This window comes from Bubalus bubalis, chromosome 16 (assembly GCF_019923935.1).
Source record: "Bubalus bubalis isolate 160015118507 breed Murrah chromosome 16, NDDB_SH_1, whole genome shotgun sequence".
Taxonomy (NCBI): domain Eukaryota; kingdom Metazoa; phylum Chordata; class Mammalia; order Artiodactyla; family Bovidae; genus Bubalus; species Bubalus bubalis.
Window position 1 is genome coordinate 27,619,643 of NC_059172.1, and position 18,814 is coordinate 27,638,456.

General features: G+C 36.6%; 1 protein-coding gene across 4 annotated transcripts in view; it reads right to left on the reverse strand.

Annotated features, from left to right (window-relative positions):
• The window catches only part of ANO3 (anoctamin 3), a 452,499-nt gene that overhangs the window by 53,898 nt on the left and 379,787 nt on the right, over positions 1-18,814 (reverse strand). For all 4 annotated transcript variants that reach the window (XM_025266342.3, XM_025266344.3, XM_025266346.3 and 1 more), the window contains 3 exons: positions 1,466-1,548; positions 922-1,062; positions 228-392 (listed from right to left, as the gene is read on the reverse strand). In XM_025266342.3, the coding sequence (XP_025122127.1) occupies positions 228-392; positions 922-1,062; positions 1,466-1,548 (389 nt within the window). The remainder of the gene's footprint in view (positions 1-227; positions 393-921; positions 1,063-1,465; positions 1,549-18,814) is intronic.

Consider the following 18,814-nt stretch of genomic DNA (forward strand, 5'->3'; position numbering starts at 1 on the left):
AATTCAAAGAACAAGGAAGACAATACAACTGTCATGGATTTTAATTTTTTTAAAAAATCATGTAAACCACATAAATGAAATACTTCCTGTTAAGCCAAACTGTCTTTGCCAGAAATGATACTTGGCCTTATCTTGGCTTCTTATAAGTCCAATCCAAGTATAAAGGAAACACAGACCTCTCCTCTACTCACCCACTTTACACCTACTAAAAAATCGTAAACACTTACAACATTCAATGCCATAATGATTACAAAATTGATACAGACTGCAGCAGCGGAAGTTGCAAACTGCCAGTGTTGTTTGATGAAATTCCACTTGAATGATGCAAACTGTTCCATGACAACCAGGCGATACACCACAACTGCGAACACTGCAGTGATCACCAGGGAAATCTACAAGAGGGGAGACCGGAAGAGACACCCACGTTTTGCATTATTAAAAAAATAAAAGCAACAACATAGATCCAAAACATTGACCCCAAAAGCTAAAGAAATCTACTTTTCCAAGAAAGCGTACATAAATTTAAAATTTCCTTTAAAGAACTGAGTTACATTAGAGTCAAAATAAACAGTGTAAGACTCAGTTGTTTTAGTGTGATACGTTGTTCAAATCTCAACTGTCACATGAATGCTTGGTTTTAAAACAGAGGATCTAATTTTAGGATGACTTACATAATTTCCATTTTTTCTTAGATGATCTTTGTTTCTCCCAGACAGTATTTTATTTAAAAATATATACAAACTCCCTCTGCAATTACTGCATGACCTGCTGTGATTTTTATTTTGTTTAATAGTATGTATGTACTACCAACATACTGAACAGGATACAGTTTCTTACCCCCTCAGGGTCACAAAATGAGTTGGTATTTTAGAACTTCTTTCTAAACCTGGAATCCCACAATATTCTGAGATTCTACTTTACCATGAAGAATATTCCTGAGATAGAAACAAGAAGACGAGTGACTTTGTCTGAGGAAGGCTGATGTGGTTCAGGTTTTCCACTGATAGGATTCACTCGCTCCATCTTGTAATACTTTGCTTCAAACTGGGGACGAAGGGTTTCCTATGAGAAAAATGAAAATTAGTTAAATATCTAAGGCATAAATTTAAAAATCATCCAATATTGACTAAATTCTTGGAATTTGGCCTACTTCTATGTCGAGTCTTGGCAAGGAAGCAACTTGTAAAAAACTAGATGCAAGATAATTTCCAGATAAACCCTAAACTATATTTTAATTAGCATGGAATTTAAGGAAACATTATAGAAGTGCTCTGGAAAAAGTACATATTTCATCATTGGTGTCTATTATATTCATAAGATAACATTGTTGTTAGTAACACAAAAAAAAATCAAGGGAAAACTGAATTGTGTTTAGCTGCTTCCTGCTTGGACGTTAAGGCAGTGAGTGATTTCCTACATCATATGTTATTCCAGTTTCTTATCTCCTGGTCTCTTAACATCCTACCTCCTCTTCTTCCCATTCAATAAGGTCCCAAGTATAGGTTAGTGTACTTCTTCTCCTTTTCCAAAACTCCAGGAAGACTGTGGCTATAAATAAGAATAATAATATTACTATTATAATTCTTACCTGATGACATCACATTCTGTCATCATTGCCTTTCTTCTTTGAATTGATGCATTTATATCATATTATTAAATAATTAAAATTAACTACATTTAATTTGTATTAAATTCATACAGCTGCAATTTTTCTTCCCTTACCTTCTATATAAATTATCAACATGCACTCTCAATGGAGAGTGATTCTTTCTATTGGAATAAATAAGCAGAGACTTTTGGTAGCATGACCTTGATCTTGTGAAACTGGATTGGAGATGAAGCTGGAGGATAAGAGGCCTTCAGTGGAAAAGGGAGCTTAGTTATCAGAGAAAAGCTGGGTTTCCTGTGCATCGTGGAGGTAGAAGAGCATTTCAAAACAGCTGAAGATGACGCCCAGTAATTCTGCTCCTTAGCAACTATGCATTTATTTTTTCACTCTTATCTCACTGACTATCATGTATACTTTTCTCAACATTACAAAAATTTCACAGATGCACATGCTGCATCCAGTCCTTGTACCTTCATGTCTCATGTCCATTTCCAGTGGCTTTCCTTTGTGATCCAAATTCAATGGCACAGAGTAACAGAATCACAGGGTCAAGCATGTAAGAGTAGTAAGGTCCTATGTGTTCAGTTCACTTCAGTCACTCAGTAATGTCCGACTCTTTGCTGCTCCATGAACCACAGTACGCAAGGCCTCCCTGTCCATCACCAACTCCCAGAGTCCACCCAAACCCATGTCCATTGTGTTCGTGATGCCATCCAACCATCTCATCCTCTGTCATCCCCTTCTCCTCCTGCCTTCAATCTTTTCCAGCATCAGGGTCTTTTCAAATGAGTCAGCTCTCCGCATCAGGTGGCCAAAGTATTGGAGTTTCAGCTTCAATATCAGTCCTTCCAATGAACACCCAGGACTGATCTCCTTTAGGATGGACTGGTTAGATCTCCTTGCAGTCCAAGGGACTCTCAGGAGTCTTCTCCAACACCATAGTTCAAAAGCACAGTTCTATGTGTAGTTTGAAGTTATTTATTTTAATTTACCAAAAAACAAGGTCCAGAGTGATCAATATATATCACTGACCTTGCCAAAGCATCTAGAACTTTTTCCTGTACCTGTTTTTTTCCCACACTTGAAGGTTAAGTCTCTTAAGGGCCTTTTTCCCCTTAGCATTTTAGTGCTTTGCACACTGAAAATGTTTAATAAATGAACTGAATTACTGAACAACTCAGGGATTGCAACTCTAATTCCTGTGCAAGTGTTCTTTGCATTATTCCAGAGGTTTTCATGGAATGCTCCATGGAATTTCACTGACAACATTGGAAGAGAGAGAGTCCCTTGACAGAGAATCCCTTTCTTTATATAAATATATATTGAGCAGTCATGTTCAAATTTTATTTGGAAAAATAATTATTGTTGAAAAAGTTTAAAAACTACTTCACTATACTTTGAAGAAGAGGAGTAGCTAATGAGAGGGGGATCAGGGGCAAGAGGTCAGTTCCAAACACAAATGAATTTAAGCATGTCTGAATATATTGAGCCCCCAAAAGAATTCCAAGTATTATTTTCACCAGAAGAGATAAGGATTTGAAGCCTTCTTAAAAGGAGACCCAGCTGAAATGAGATTGTGTCAGAGCAAATGCTCGGCCTCATCAATGGGGACAACATCCGAGAACAACTGAAGAGTCCTCCATTCCCCAGATATTTTTTCAGCGACATCTGCAAGCAAAATGTGCTTACCCCACACAGCATTGCAACATCACTATACATGAGGTAGAAACAGAAACCTCACTAAACAGGTTCTACAATCAACAGAAGGGCCATGAATATGGGACATTTTAAATTTCCCTGCTTAGGACAAGTTATTGATTTTCTGGTTAATGCTTTACAGAAATGCAATTAGTAGAGCTTTTTATGCATGAATATCTAGTAGATTAATCAATGGAAAGAGCCTATGTGTGAAATAGTAGATTTTGAATATTTGGGCTGGATTGTACTTGAGTCAGTCACCACTGATTAGTTGTAGAACTGGCTAGTCAAGACTTTCTTGTCTGGTTAAATTTCCTCTTTGTCCAAAGACACAGAATCTTTTTCTAACTTTACTTCCAATTTTCCTCTCCTTCTGTCTCTCTAAAAATACTAAGTAAGAAATAAAACAATACATATCTATGTTCTAAAAACATGAGAAGGCCAGTATTTGATATAAGCACTGAAAATCCTTACCAATTTCTAAAATCAGATATTCTTCCCCATAGGAAACTTCATTAAGAAATAAAAAGCTACACATAAATAGCATTGTGCTATATTAAAATACGAGAACTCTCACCACAGTCCTGACCAGAGCAGACTTTTAAATTTGATGGAATGTGTCTAAGTTAACTCTTCCTGTCACTCAATATGGTATTGGCATTTGTACATTAAATAAGCATTCAGTAGCACCTGTTCACATTAAAATGGATACTAAATGAATTGCTAAAAAATTAGGTGTCTACACAAATAACTTGTTAACTTTTTTTGCCATGCATTTTTAATAAATACAATTTAATCTTTTTAAAGTTATGGATTTAATTTTCTCCGGATATTTCTTCTTCTTACCATTCATATATTTGATATAACTTCTTTAATTAAGTCTGTGGAATATTTTCTGATTATAAATATAACACCAATGAAAGTAACAGAAACCTAGGAATGCCTGCCATTTATAAGGCTTTCAGTAAATGCATACTGAAATGAGTAAATTAAACTGTAAAGAATAGAAGTCACCTACAATTCCACATTCATAAACAGCCACTACTTCAATTTTGGCAATCCCATCCAAAGTATTTTACTAAAGAAGTGTATTTAGGGCTGATACGTTGCTGACACTCAGAGATGCAACCATTTGTTTTTGTTAAGTTGCTAAGTCATATTCACCTCTTTGCAACCCCATGGACTGCAGCATGTCAGGCTCCCCTGTCCTTCACTATCTTCCAGAGTTTGCTCAGATTTATGTTCATTGAGTTGGCGATGCTATCTAACCATCTCATCCTCTGCTGCCCCCTTCTCCTTTTGCCTTCAATCTTTCCCATCATCAGGGTCTTTTCAACTGAGTTGGCTCTTTGCATCAGGTGGCCAAAGAATTGGAATTTCAGCTTCAGCATCAGTCCTTCCAATGAATATTTAGGATTGATTTCCTTTAGGATTGACTGGTTTGATCTTGCTGTTCAAGGGAATCTCAAGAGTCTTCTCCACGACTCAAAAGCATCCATTCTTTGTTTTTGTTTTTCTTTTCTCTTTTCTGTCATAAATGAGCCTGGTTGTTCATTTATGACAGGGAAAAAGAAAAAAAAATTCATAATTGAACCCTCTAAAGGCATCATGCCCTTCACAGGTTGGCTCTTCCTCTCCAGGAAACCTTCACCAGGATGGGGTACATGTAGCATTAACCCCTGGAACGGCTCTGGCCTCCAGGAAAGAGCTCCAGAACTAAAGTCAATATCCATTCTGATTGTCCAGTAAGGAGTCCTAGTTCCAAGCATGGTTAAATATTTGCCTTTTCACCTTATAAACATCCCCCTGGAATTGAATCCTTAGAAATGTACTTGGCATCATAGGTGAATGCCAACAACTATCAAAGAAATTACTAACTTCATTTTTACAATAAATACAATTTATCTTCTTGATCAAGTTATAATGACCCCCAAAAGACCATCTAGGAATGACAATGTGGTGCTGGAGAAAGAGCATGGCTTGGGGTACAGATGTTCTGGTTTTGAAAACTACCTATATTCTTTTCTAATTATGTGACCTTAGACTAATGAAAAATGATAAGCCTTTGTTTTCACAATTTAAAAACAAGAATAGCAAAATCATCTTCTTAGAGGTGTTGTACAAATTAATCTTAAATTAAGGTATAATTTATAAATGATCTAACATCTAACTATTATTCATTCATTTGAAGAATATAATAGATCATGTTGTTGTTGCTTAGTTGTTAAGTCATGTTCAACTCTTTACGACCCCGTGGACTGTAGCCCACCAGACTCCTCTAGCCAGGGATTCTCCAGGCAAGAATACTGGAGTGTGCCATTTCCTTCTCCAGGGACTCTCCTGACCCTGGGATCAAACCCACATCTCCTGCACTGGCAGGCAAATTCTTTTCCATTGAGCCAGCAGGGCAATCCCATAATAAATTATAATAATCTTTTTTTCAACATTCTGTTAGTTATTATACATAGGGAACTTGGTAGAGAAAGTTCTTGGTTTCACTGAATAAAGCTACTATATATTTTTTCTGTAGGAAACATGCTTTTTCAATTATTTATATTTTGACTGTTTTATAAAAATTCAGTCATATGTGTCATAACACTGCCCATCTTTTTCTGGTGACCCAGCAAGCCATTTATACTGTTCTTTTTCTTCTTTTGTATTTAAGACTGTAAAGCTGCCTCTAGAGCAGAGGTCCCCAACCTTTGGGCCACGGACCAGTACCTCCTGTCAGATCAGTGGTGGCGTCAGACTAGAAATCAAATGCATGATAAATGCAATGCGCTTGTATCATCCTGATTCCATTCCCCTGCCTCTGGTCCAATGAAAAACTGTCTTCCATAAAACTGGTGAAGTGCAGTGAAGTCAAAGCTGCTCAGTCATGTCCAACTCTTTGCAACCCCCTGGACTATACAGTCCGTGGAATTCTCCAGGCCAGAATACTGAAGTGGGTAGCTGTTTCCTTCTCCAGGGGATCTTCCCAACCCAAGAATCAAACCTATGTCTCCCACATTTCAGGCACATTCTTTACCAGCTGAGCCACCAGGGAAGCCAAGAATACTGGAGTGGGTAGCCTATCCCTTCTCCAGTGGATCCTCCTGATCCAGGAATCAAACCAGGGTCTCCTGGATTGCAGGCAGATTCTTTACCAACTGAGACATCAGGGAAGCCCATGAAACTGGTCCCTGTGCCAAAAAGCTTGGGGACCACTGCTAGAATAAATAATTCAATTCAAAATTATTTTTGAGAGCACAATGTCTATTATTAGAGCACACACAAAAAAAAAAAGAAAAAGAAAAAGAAAATGAGTTGCATCATAGTCTCAAAGAGGAAGAAGAAAACTACCATTATAGAGCACTTTCAAATTTCAAGACTTTGTGTTAGACATATTTTTAATTAGCTCCTATCATTTCCACAACAACCCAGGAGAAGTAAAGATTATTATCTCCTTCAGTAGAGAAGCAAATCGAAGCTCTTGGAGATTAAGTTACCTGAGGAAGTCACTTGGCTGAAATTCAAATCTAATCCAAACACTGACCTTTTTCTACGCTAAAGGAAAAACTATTGCTAAACATGGTCTGATACAGAACTTTTTGAGCTACATAATCTGCAACATCCTTCTGGGAAGAAATTAGCATCACAGACAAAATGTTTGAGCAGATTTCTAATAGACCTAAATGAGATTGAGAGTGACCTATTAATCAGAAGTCACCCTTTTTTGTTTTCTTTGGAATCTTAAAAATGATTACTAACAATTTTCTTTTCTTATAAATGTCTCTACCAAGATAGAAATCTTTGCATTGGTCTTTTAGAAGACTTTTCCTTTGCAATCAAACTCAAATAAAAATTTGACACGTTATAACTTAATTGTCTGAAAAGACTATTATTTTTCCTTTATTAGACGACTGTATCTAAATTTGTGAAGGTGGACATGCAGAAGTAAGCATAATGCTTCTGGGTTCACAATTCAAGCAAACACTCAGTTAGTCCCAGAATAATTAAACTGCTTCTATTTACAATTTTGATGTGTCTAATAGTTCCCTGTAGACATAGCCAGAATCTCTGATTTTTCCAAATATGGCTGAGGGAGTGGCCAAGTGTTTTTGATAGCTAAGTATTGCAAGGTTTCCATAATTAGGGATACATGAAGTTTGCATTTAGTGAGATATGTTTATGTGATTTGCAGGCACTTCCAAGTGTTGTTCAATTATTGCCAGTTATCCTAATGTAGCAATGGCTTCTGAGGTGACTCCTCCAGTTCACATGATGAGTCTTTCAGGTGCCAGGCTAGGGGACGTATGAAGAGATGCACATGTTCTATGGTATCCAGTACTGATAATGGAATAGAAATAAGATCTAAAATATATGGGGCCAGAAACTACTCCATGAGAATTATTTCACAAACTTTAAGTCATATATGAAACACATCAGAGATTTTCTCAGAGTTCCAACAATATTAAAATGCGCACGGCATTATCAGTTATGAAGTTGAAATAAGCCTTTCAAAACTGCTAATATGGGGACTTGCCTGGTAGCCCAGTGGTTGAGAATCTGCCTTGCAATGTAGGGAACAAAGGTTTAACCCCTGATCAGGGAACTAAGATCCCACATGCTGTGGAGCAACAAAGCCCCTGCACCTTAACTGGAGAGTCTGGGTGCCATCCTCAACAACTGGAGAATCTGTGCACCATCCTTAAAGATCCCACATGATGCAATGAAGATCCCATGTGCCACAGCCAAAACTTGAGGCAGCAAAACAAATTAATAAATCTTTTTTAAAAACTGTCAAAAATAATAAAATAACTTTCAATAATTGTGCTAGAGGAAGAAGAAAAACTGAATGACTTCTCCATTCCTTCCATGAAATATCTTTTTAAACATCATACACAGATATTGGGATTCCCTAGTGGCTCAGACGGTAAAGAATCTGCCTGCAATGCAGCAGACACAGGTTCGATCCCTGGGTCAGGAAGATGCCCTGGAGAAGGAGATGGCAACACACCCCAGTATTCTTGGCCTGGAGAACTCCATGGACAGAGGGGCCTGGCAGGCTACAGTACATGGTGTCACAAAGAGTTGGACACGAGTAAGTGACTAAAACATGCATAGATAATAAAAAAAATGCAGATAAAAAAGTAAGACAAAGAGCATTTACAGAGATGTGTTAGACAACTAATTAATTAAAATATTATTACTTTTATGGATTTTGATTTTATGTAGCATTTGAAGTTTTTAAAATTTGTAAACTTTTGATATTTTTATTTTGCATTCTTTCCCTAAAGAGAGCTTCCAAAATTGTTTATCTCCTTCCAATGAATAGCTATTGTGCATCAGACACAAATGTTCCAGATAGCCTGTTCAAATGTTTTACACATACTCACAAAATCCTCCATGTTCAAGAAATTAAGTTATTGTTATTTTATTGGTAATGCTGCAAAAGTTCAGAAAGTATAGTAGACTTGTCCCCAAATGAACTGGACCCTAGAAGACCAGCTCACTGTGACACCTATTTGGTTTAAAGTATTCATTCAGAGAAGAGGATTTATGACAACGCTAGGTGTTTTTAATAAGGATTCTCTCCTGATGCAACACAAAACTGCCTTCCTTTTACTGTAGCTAAGAGCTGATAGAACTGTCAGCTTAGTTAAACCTAACATGTTTTCATTGTTCTCTGCAAAATGTTTATATTGCTCCTAGTCCTCCAACCAGATGAGAAAAACAGTAGTCATTGTTATTTTTTGCCCATGATCTTAATGTCAAAATCCCCTTTAGGTCATGAATAACTTCTTTTTCTTCTGTCCCTGCTTTTGAGACAAGGAACAAATCTGGATTCTTAAAGTATATAGACCTAGCCTAGGTATCTCACTCTCTCCTCACTCTGCTCCTCTCCAGGTCATGGCTCAGTGCTCAGAACACTCAGCAAATAAACTCTTAAAAACTCTTTTGTTATGAGGTTCAGTTCAGTTCAGTTCAGTCGCTCAGTTGTGTCTGACTCTTTATGACCCCATGGACTGCAGCTCGCCAGGCCTCCCCTGTCTGTCACCAATTCCTGGAGTTTACCCAAACTCATGTCCATTGAGTCAGTGATGCCATCCAGCCATCTCACCATCTGCCGTCCCCTTCTCCTCCTGCCCTCAATCTTTCCCAACCTCAGGGTCTTTTCAAATGAGTCAGCTCTTCGCATCAGGTGGCCAAAGTATTGAAGTTTCAGCTTCAACATCAGTCCTTCCAATGAACACTCAGAACTGATCTCCTTTAGGACAGACTGGTTGGATCTCCTTGCAGTCCAAGGGACTCTCAAGAGTCTTCTCCAACACCACAGTTAAAAAATATCAATTCTTCAGCGCTCAGCTTTCTTTATTGTCCAACTCTCACATCCATACATAACTACTGGAAAAACCATGGCCTTGACTAGATGGACCTTTGTTGGCAAAGTTGTGAGGTTATAACTTGTTACTCTAACTTTTCAAACCAGAAAGAAACAAATTAGAAATGACAGGATTTTTTAATTATCCATCTTGATTTTTTTTAAAGGCAGGATTAATAAATCACTTGGATCTCTTCTTAAAGGTAGAAAAATAAACTACAATATTATCAATCTGCCAGTTTTGCCACTTTATTATATTTAAAACCGGTTGTAACTTGATTTAATTAAATTCATATCAAAATACATCACATAGTTGATAAATAAGGCAATGGCCATCTAAAGATTCTATAATGAAATTAGGATTCTAAAAGATGTGAACTTGTATAATAGAATACTCCATCATACGGGAATGAATCAGTTGTGCAGTATTTCTACACAGTGGAATATCATGCAGTTGTTAAAGAGAGCAATATCATTTACCAGCAGGCTGCTACTGCCTGCTTGGAAAGAAAAGTTGCTTTAGGTGCTAGCAGTAAAAGGCTTCCCTTCAGAACTCTTTCATCAGCAGGAGTCTAGAGGGAGCTCAGAATTCTCTATCCTGGCAAGATGTTCCTTCGCCTCCTGCTCAACTGAAACAAGTAAGGGACACTTAGGGGACACTCCTGAAACTTCACTTTCTATGTGACATTTTCAGGTGATGGCTACGTGTCTCCCACACCGACAGGTGCCAAAGATGAGGCATTGAATTTCTTGCTCCTCGTTGCTGCTTCAAGACTAGTTTTTCTCTCCCTCCTCCTTAAAGATTCACAGACTTGAGTCTCATATTATCAGTTCATACTTTCTACCCTCTTTCTCTGTGAAAGCCATTTACTACTCCCTTGGGATACTTCCCCAAGTTCTCTAAAAAAAACTTTTTAAGTCAGCTGAGTGTAACTCTTATCAACGTGACTCCCAAAATAAATTTTTGAAAGTACAACATCCATCGATAATATTTCTAGTATCTTGGCTTCTCAGTTCTTTGCTTTCTCCTACTCTATCTTATGCCTGCCCTCCCAAGGTGTACTTTTGATTAGTCCCTCCAAACCCTCCATAATCTCCCAGTTATAACCTCCATCCTTGTAGCTTACTTCCTATAAACTTCACTTCCAACAACAACTTCACCCAGACTTTTTTGATCCATTAACTTTTCACCCAGATTTTCAATCCATTCTCCCCATCACATTTTCTCTGTCCTTTCCTCCCCTGTGCCCTCAATTTCTTCTCTCTACATCCTCTTGATCAATCATTATACTCACTCACAAATGCCCTCAACTTTTTAGCTCTTCTTTCAGTCTGTCACATAAACCCATAGTTAAAACATAACCCTAATTAAAAACAACAGTCCCTCTGCTGTCTACCTGTTCCCAAGCACATTACCATTGCTTGAGGAAAAATACAGTTTTACTGGATGACTTGTTTTGTTTTAAATCAATGATTTGAGTAGACCCTCAGGGCTGCCATACTATCATACTTTCTCTTCTCTATTTTAACATCCAGCAGCTACACCTCTAACATCACTCAACAGTTTACTGTCTCTCATCTTTCAAAATTAAATATTCAGAATAAGTTATTCATCAAAACCATATTTATCTATGGTTCTACACTTGTGCCATAACCTCCATATTCTCACCTGTTACAACACAAATTTTATGCATCCCTAGCTAAAATCAACTCTTCTTGTGAATTACCTCCCATCTCTTATCACCTGCTAAAGGGAACTGCTCAAGGATCTATGTGTATAAATATACAAAGATGTCCAAAGAATATCTTTAAGTGAAAAAAAGATTATTTCAGATCTGATGAGCTTATAATTGGAAGACTATTCTAGGTAGAAGAAAAATGAACTTGCAGTTATTTTATGCTTAATGTACTTTTTTATTTATTCTTAAATATATTTATTTATTTGTTCACTCCCAATCATTTGCTCATTCCTTTATACATTAATTGAGCATTTAGCCTTTGCCAGGAATTATTCTAGCTATGTGGATAAAACCATGAAGAAAAGACAAAAATGCTTGCTTTCATGAGATTTCTAGTATGAGAACAGACAAAAAATAACAACTAAAATAAGATATAGGGTAATGTTAGAGGGCAGTAAATGCTGAGGGAGAAAATAATTCAGGGAATGGAGATGAAACAGATCAAGAAAGAAGAGTTATAGTTTTTAAAAGGGTGACCAGGGAAAGATTTTATGTAAAAAAAAAAAAAATCAATTAAAATTGGGTCATTTCATGATCATGAAAAATCACTTTTCATTCAATTAATATTTATCAAACAACTACTATGTACTAAAGTATAGACCCAAGCTCAAAATAATCCAATATAAGTTTTTCTACATTTTGTTGGATTCATCTCAACTTTTATTCAAAATGCTGAAGCTTCAATTTTTACCATCTTTAAAATTATTATAGTTATCATTGATAAGCCCTTATTTAGTGTCAAGCAACACATAATACTTCACCTACTTTATCTTTTGGTTCCCCATTGTCTAGGATATCTACCTAGGAGGTAGATATCCCGTTCTGTATTTTACACATGAGAAAGTAGTCTTCGGATATGATAGTTCAGGTTACAGAACCAGTAAGTAGCAGGACCAGGATTCAACAGAGAACACAGCCAGAGAAGGAGCCCCAGAGTTCTCACACTGAATAAAGATTCGGTAGGGCCACCTCATGCTAACAAATCTACTGTAGTAACATACAGAGAAGAGTATGAGCACACTGGCAATGGTAACACTCTGAAGAAAGTAATATCTACTTTTGAAATGTTTCCATCACATTTTGGCAAAAGCTCTGAAATCCTCTCTGGCATTTTTTTTTTCCTTTAATGGAACTAGAAGAGAGTAAAACTGTTACTGTGTCAGGCCCTAATTATTATAGAAAAATACCCAGTAAAATATTCTGCATCCTTAGAAATTAGTGAAAAAGTAATGCATTAAATCAGTGGTCTTCAAAATTTTTGTAACCTCAAATAAGTTTATAGAACTATGTATCGTATTATATATACTTATGACACCCAAAATTTATTTTCATCATATATGTTAATTGTGGCAAACGATGCAATTTCCAGTGCATTATAAAAACTGACATTTTAAAATATAACTTTTATGTTGGTCTTTTATACCTAATTCATATCCCTTTAAGATATATACTTTCAGAAAGCTCTTCTTATCTACTGAAACATTTTAATGGTTCCATTTCATCTTTAAATCCAATTCTATTCTATTTCTACCTCAGAATATTATCCTTTATATTGATGCCTGAAAACGGTTATTGATTACCTTGTCATACTTCTTTGAAACAAAAAGATACAGACAGAAATTAAAATAATTAAAACAATTTTGAACATTAGAATGGATATGTCTCTTTAAAATACCTGGATTATCACTTCAATTAATAAAACAATAGAATTCATTCCAAAATTTAATAAATATTAAGCTTAAAATAAAAGATTTTATTATAAATGCTTCTCTTAAGTTGTTAAGTCAATGGTCTTTTTGTTTTTCAATCGCTCCAGGTATCCATGGACACCCACTACTTCTTATTACAATCAGATAGGTTTCAGCATCAACTTCATTTTAATTTCCTGTTTCTATAACGATGTTTACTGAGAAAACATGTTCCTTTAAATGTGTAGATAGGAATGCAACAGGTTTTGCTATGGTTATGTAATTCACTTCTTTGAACTATGCCTGAATTAAAGTTTGTATCTGACATGCCCAATTTATAACTTTCTTTTTTTTTTGTGGTAGAATAATTTTATTATATTAGAATATTTCTGTTTGGAAATGTATTACAATTAATGCTTTTATACCACCCCCCCCCTTTTTTTTTCGTTTTGCAGCAAAAATAAGAAAAACTTTCAGAAAAGAGAAAATGCCTTAAGTGGATAGACCTTTGGGCAAAAAGGGTGCTGATTAAATAAATGCGAATATTTGACAACAGGGCTACAGACAATAGATTAGATTTATAATAGAGTCTATTAATCACGTATGGGATTTTCTGGGACAGTTTTAATGTCAAATATTATAATAAACCATTCAAATTATCCCATGGTTTCAGCATTTTGGAATCTAATTTTCCAGACTGTCTTACTCATTCATAAGTGGTACAAATATATTTGCCAGAAGATATGTCATTTTTTTGGGTAAGTTTGTTTTTTGTGAAAGTTTGTGTATTTAAGCCATGTCATAGAAATCGGCAGTAGAAATAATGTAGTGTTTAAAAGCACAGGCTCTGGGACCAAAAACTCAGAATTGTATTCTGCCCTGACGCCTATTAATTGTGCAACTTTGGACAAGTCACTTCAGCTCTGTCCCTTAGCTTCCTTAGCCATAAATAGGGGTAGGATTAGTGACTGCTTGTACAGTGACAAAGATTAGATAGTCAGGTACGTCAGAAGATTGGTAGTTAGGTAGTTAGAATAACAGAGAGTCGTTTCATTTTGTGTGATGTGTTAGGTAAGTGTCCATTTTGTTTCTGCCACATTTAAGTGAAGGAACCATAGCTAAAATGACAGCAACACTGACATATTCTGGGATACTTCTCATATCAGATACTCTGTTCACTGTTAGATTCACATTAAAGTAAACATCACAATCTGATGGACTGGCTGTAGTGTATGTTGCTTTTCTGTTGATTTTACTAGATTTTTACTAACGTTAAAATTTTGGAGATTTCTTCTCTAAAATTCCAGATTTGGGGGTTTTCCTCTTTATTAGATGTTTTGACAATGTTGAGCCAGAAGTCGCCCCTGAAAACTGTGAGCCTGAGCAAGGTCACAGCCACCGCTCTAGTTTGGGCGTATGCTCTGCAAATGGCCACCATCTTCCTGTGGCCAGGACCCCACACACTGCAGGCGTTTGCACAGTCATATTCTTTGCTCAGTGATACTACCTGTCTTGGGCCTGTAATTCTCTGGAGCTTTGTGACATCCTGCAGTGCATCCTGATTTTTAATTGAATTTTTAAAGTAATGTTGATTTTAGGCAAAATATTTAAATGATGATTTAGGAAGCATTAAAGACTCTGCCTTCAGTCCAGGAGACCCGGGTTTGATCCCTGGGTTGGGATGATGCCCTGGAGAAAGAAATGGCAACCCACTCCAGTTTTCTTGCCTGGAAAATCCCACGGATGGAGGAGCCTGGCAGGCTACAGTCCATGGGGTCACAAAGAGTCAGACACAACTGAGCGACTTCACTTTAGGGAGATAAAACATTTGAAAACTGTGATCAGATACAGCTGAACTTTAGTATGTACCATATGCTTACACCTAAGACTATGCTTAGCCAAAAAGAACCAGATTCATTACCTGAAATGAGTTATAAGGTACAATTTTTATTCTGAGTTTTTGACTGATGCTAAGATGATGTTGATTACTTTTTTTTGGTGTTTAGTTGCTAAGTCGTGTTTGACTCTGTTATGATCCCACGACTACAGCCTGCCAGGCTCTTCTGTCCATGGGATTTCCCAGGCAAGAATACTGGACTGGGTTGTCATTTCCTTCTTGAGAGAATCATTACTAGCTTCAGGTTTTTTTTACTTACTATTAGTTCTTTGTAGTAGATTAAATGACACTTGGAGGGAAATAAGATGTTAAAATTGTATGCCCATTTTACCTCAAATTAAACGTCTCTTGGAACAATATGCTTTAAAGTACTTTAAGAAAAAAATATTCTATAAAAGTTCCTAAAAAATTGTTACAAGTGGGCAAAGTCAAGGAAATTACTATGGTTGTATTGTTAGTAAATATAAAATGTACTCATCATCTGTCTATATTAAACATAAATACATGCTAATGACTAGAAAGAAGAATGAAGAAAGATTAATCATTTCAAGTCTACTATCAATCTTACAATGTAACTTATATTACTTATTACCAGTTTTGTACTATTGTCTTTAAAACTATTTTAAAATATTTTCAAATATTTTTCATTTACATATTTTAAATATTAATAAAACATTTATATAATTTGTGTATTTTATAAAATATTCACATTATCAGTTACTGTGTCATGAAGAATGATCCATAATCCCGTAGTAGATGTCCAGTCGATTGGTTCTCATGAAACTTCTTATTTAGACTATTATAATTTCCATTTTCCAACATTTTCTAATTTGACCTTGCTGCTAAGTCACTTCAGTCATGTCTGACTCTGTGCGACCCCATAGACAGCAGCCCACCAGGCTCCCCCATCCCCGGGATTCTCCAGGCAAGAACACTGGAGTGGGTTGCCATTTCCTTCTCCAACGCATGAAAGTGAAAAGTGAAAGTGAAGTCGCTCAGTCGTGTCCGACCCTCAGCGACCCCATGGACTGCAGCCTTCCAGGCTCCTCCATCCATGGGACCCTCCAGGCAAGAGTTCTGGAGTGGGGTGCCATTGCTTTCTCCGAATTTGACCTTAGGCCGATTCAACTCTGTTGCTCACCATAATATATACCATAATATAAGTATTAACAAACCGTACCCATTCTTTTTAAAAAGAATAAAATCTTAGCTTTCAAAGGAACTATAAAAGTCAACTAGTCCAGGCTTTTAGAGGTATGTATGCTTGAATCCTCTCACTAGCATTTCTGATATGTGATCTATCTGTCTTCTGTTTGGGTGCTTAAAGTATTGTGATGTTCAGTATCCCAGGAGACAAGCGTTTTTGGTTGACTCTGACAGTTGGAAGGTTCTTTTAACACTAAGCCTAAATGCAATTTCTCTTAATTTCTCCTTTTAACTCTTCTTTTATTATATCACTGTAAATATTTTGTATATTATATAGCATTATAATTATCTTTTTATATGCTAACTTCTACAATAACTTTCATAGGATCCCCATTTATGCGTGTATGTATGCCATGTATACGCTATTTCAAAACTTCTGCTTAACAAAAGGCATTGTCCTTAGCACCAAAATAGAGTGTTTAACCTTTCCAAGAAGTTACAGTTAAATGAAGATCATGCTGTAATACCATATGACTTAGGAAAGAAAAAAAAAACATCTTGTATGCTAAACCAGTGTTAGCACTCATGAGAATGATCCCTCTACTTCTCTTCTAAGAGAATACTAAAACAGCTGTTAACATCCCAAAGAAATTTTCCAGTCGCCAATTTCCATTGTGCTTGTAAAGAATATCATTGACATATCCTCAGATAATATAACCATGATATTACCTTATTTTTACTCAAAAAAATTTTTTATTGCTTAAAAAATCTATGTTCCTCTGAGGAGACAAAACATAAATTCAACATAGAATCTGTTTTAAGCTCATAACCTGCTAATAATGAATTTAACCTATGAAAACAAATTCCATATGTGTGATGTCAGTATCACACATGTGACACAATAGGGTTTGTAAAATAAGATACCACTTTGGACCTAGAACAATTTGGTTTTATCTGAGACATGGTCCCAAGCTACAATCTGGTTCTGTTTTCAGATCCATCAGTGACCATAATGTGACTTCATGTTCTGGAAACTCCACTGGTGAGTGGAGACATTTAAGACAAAGAGGCAGTAGTTCTTCTTCCATTATGTATTGTGAGCTTTAATTAATGGTGTAAAGCAATTGGAGAGTGCTAGATGAAAGCCTCCATAGAAGGTAAGGAAGTACAACACAAATTATGTAAGCATTGCATAGTATGTCATCTCAGCTGGTTTGCCGGATGAAATTGTTGGGTAATTGTCCCTTATTGTTGAGTTCTTCAGGTCCAAAATGGGATAGGTCTTACCTAGACTGTGGTATCGTGCACAGGTACACCTGGAAATGCATCTCAGCAAGACTTGTTTGTTTGGCAAGAAATTACTTTTTAACTCCAACTCAGGTGCTTCCCTAAAGGTGTCTGATCACAACTACGTGAGCTAAGTAACAACTGAGGCATTAAATTTATGCATAGTTTTCATTTTATAACTTTGCTTCCAGATGTGCTCATGACAGGGAAGGTAAACAAGGTTTATCTCTAGGGTCGGGTCTACTCAATTGGTTAAGGCTGTCAGGAGGGCAGTAGTGAAAAGGATTCTGAGGCCACAGCTACCGTCTTCAGAAAAAAGGGTCACTGGAGATTAACTTCGACTCTTGTGGCAGTGAAAGCAGAGTTGTAGCAGAAATACCTTGTAATTTCCTTGCCTGGTATAGGCCATGATTACTATGCTAAGTAGAATGTGATAATGTATTCATGCACATATCTAGGAAAATCCCTAAGGGTATGTACGGTACACCCGGTCCTGCCAAGTCATGTTCAGTTCTCTAAGCACAGATATAAAAATATTTATTCAGTTGAATTTTTTTTTCCTAGTAACTAGCTAATCTGAAAATAACCAATTGAATTTTATTAAGCCATTTCTCAGTAACTAGTTATTTGATTAAACTGAACTTGCTTTTCTTCCTACCAGTGCAGATATAGCTTAAATATCTTTTGAGTGAATATATTTTAGGCTTAATTGGCTTAATTTCTAATCAAACTCTGAAGGACTTTGGGCTTCAAAAATTTCGAAACTATAGAATTACCTTGTTCTTTTTTGAAGCCAATTAACTGGGCAGATTCTTTGCATTCAATTTAAAGCCCCTGAACCTTAGCTAAAGTTTTATTTTCTCTCTCAGCAGTTGGAAACCTATCTCCTTGCGCAACAGAATCTAAGCATGAACCTCAGGCTTACTGAACTGAACAGACCCTGGCGACGGTCCCCAAATATTGATGGGCGGAATCTCCCAGAAAGTGCAGTTTCACTCTTCTCCCTTTTATAAGCCGTGAAAGGAAGTATGCCAGGTTGTTATTCAACTCTAGTATTTAATCAAGCATTACTTAGGCTCTTCTGAAACTCTCTGGCTTCTAAGTTGAGAGGAAAAGCAAAGAGAACACAGGATGGAAACTAAGTGAGCAGGCTGCCAGGATTACTCGGGATCACATGGCCATTCTCAGTCAGGTCCCAGTTACCACCTCCCCCAAACTTCTGAGAGTCAGCAAGAAACCCCACCTCAGTCCTGGTGCTGATTTCTAACTTAATATTTTACAGCTTTCTCAAGGATCTGATACACAGTAATCCACTGTCTGAAGTGTGACTTTCTATAAATCTAGTTTTAGTGCACAGCAGACAACACTTTCTGCATTCAGGTTGTG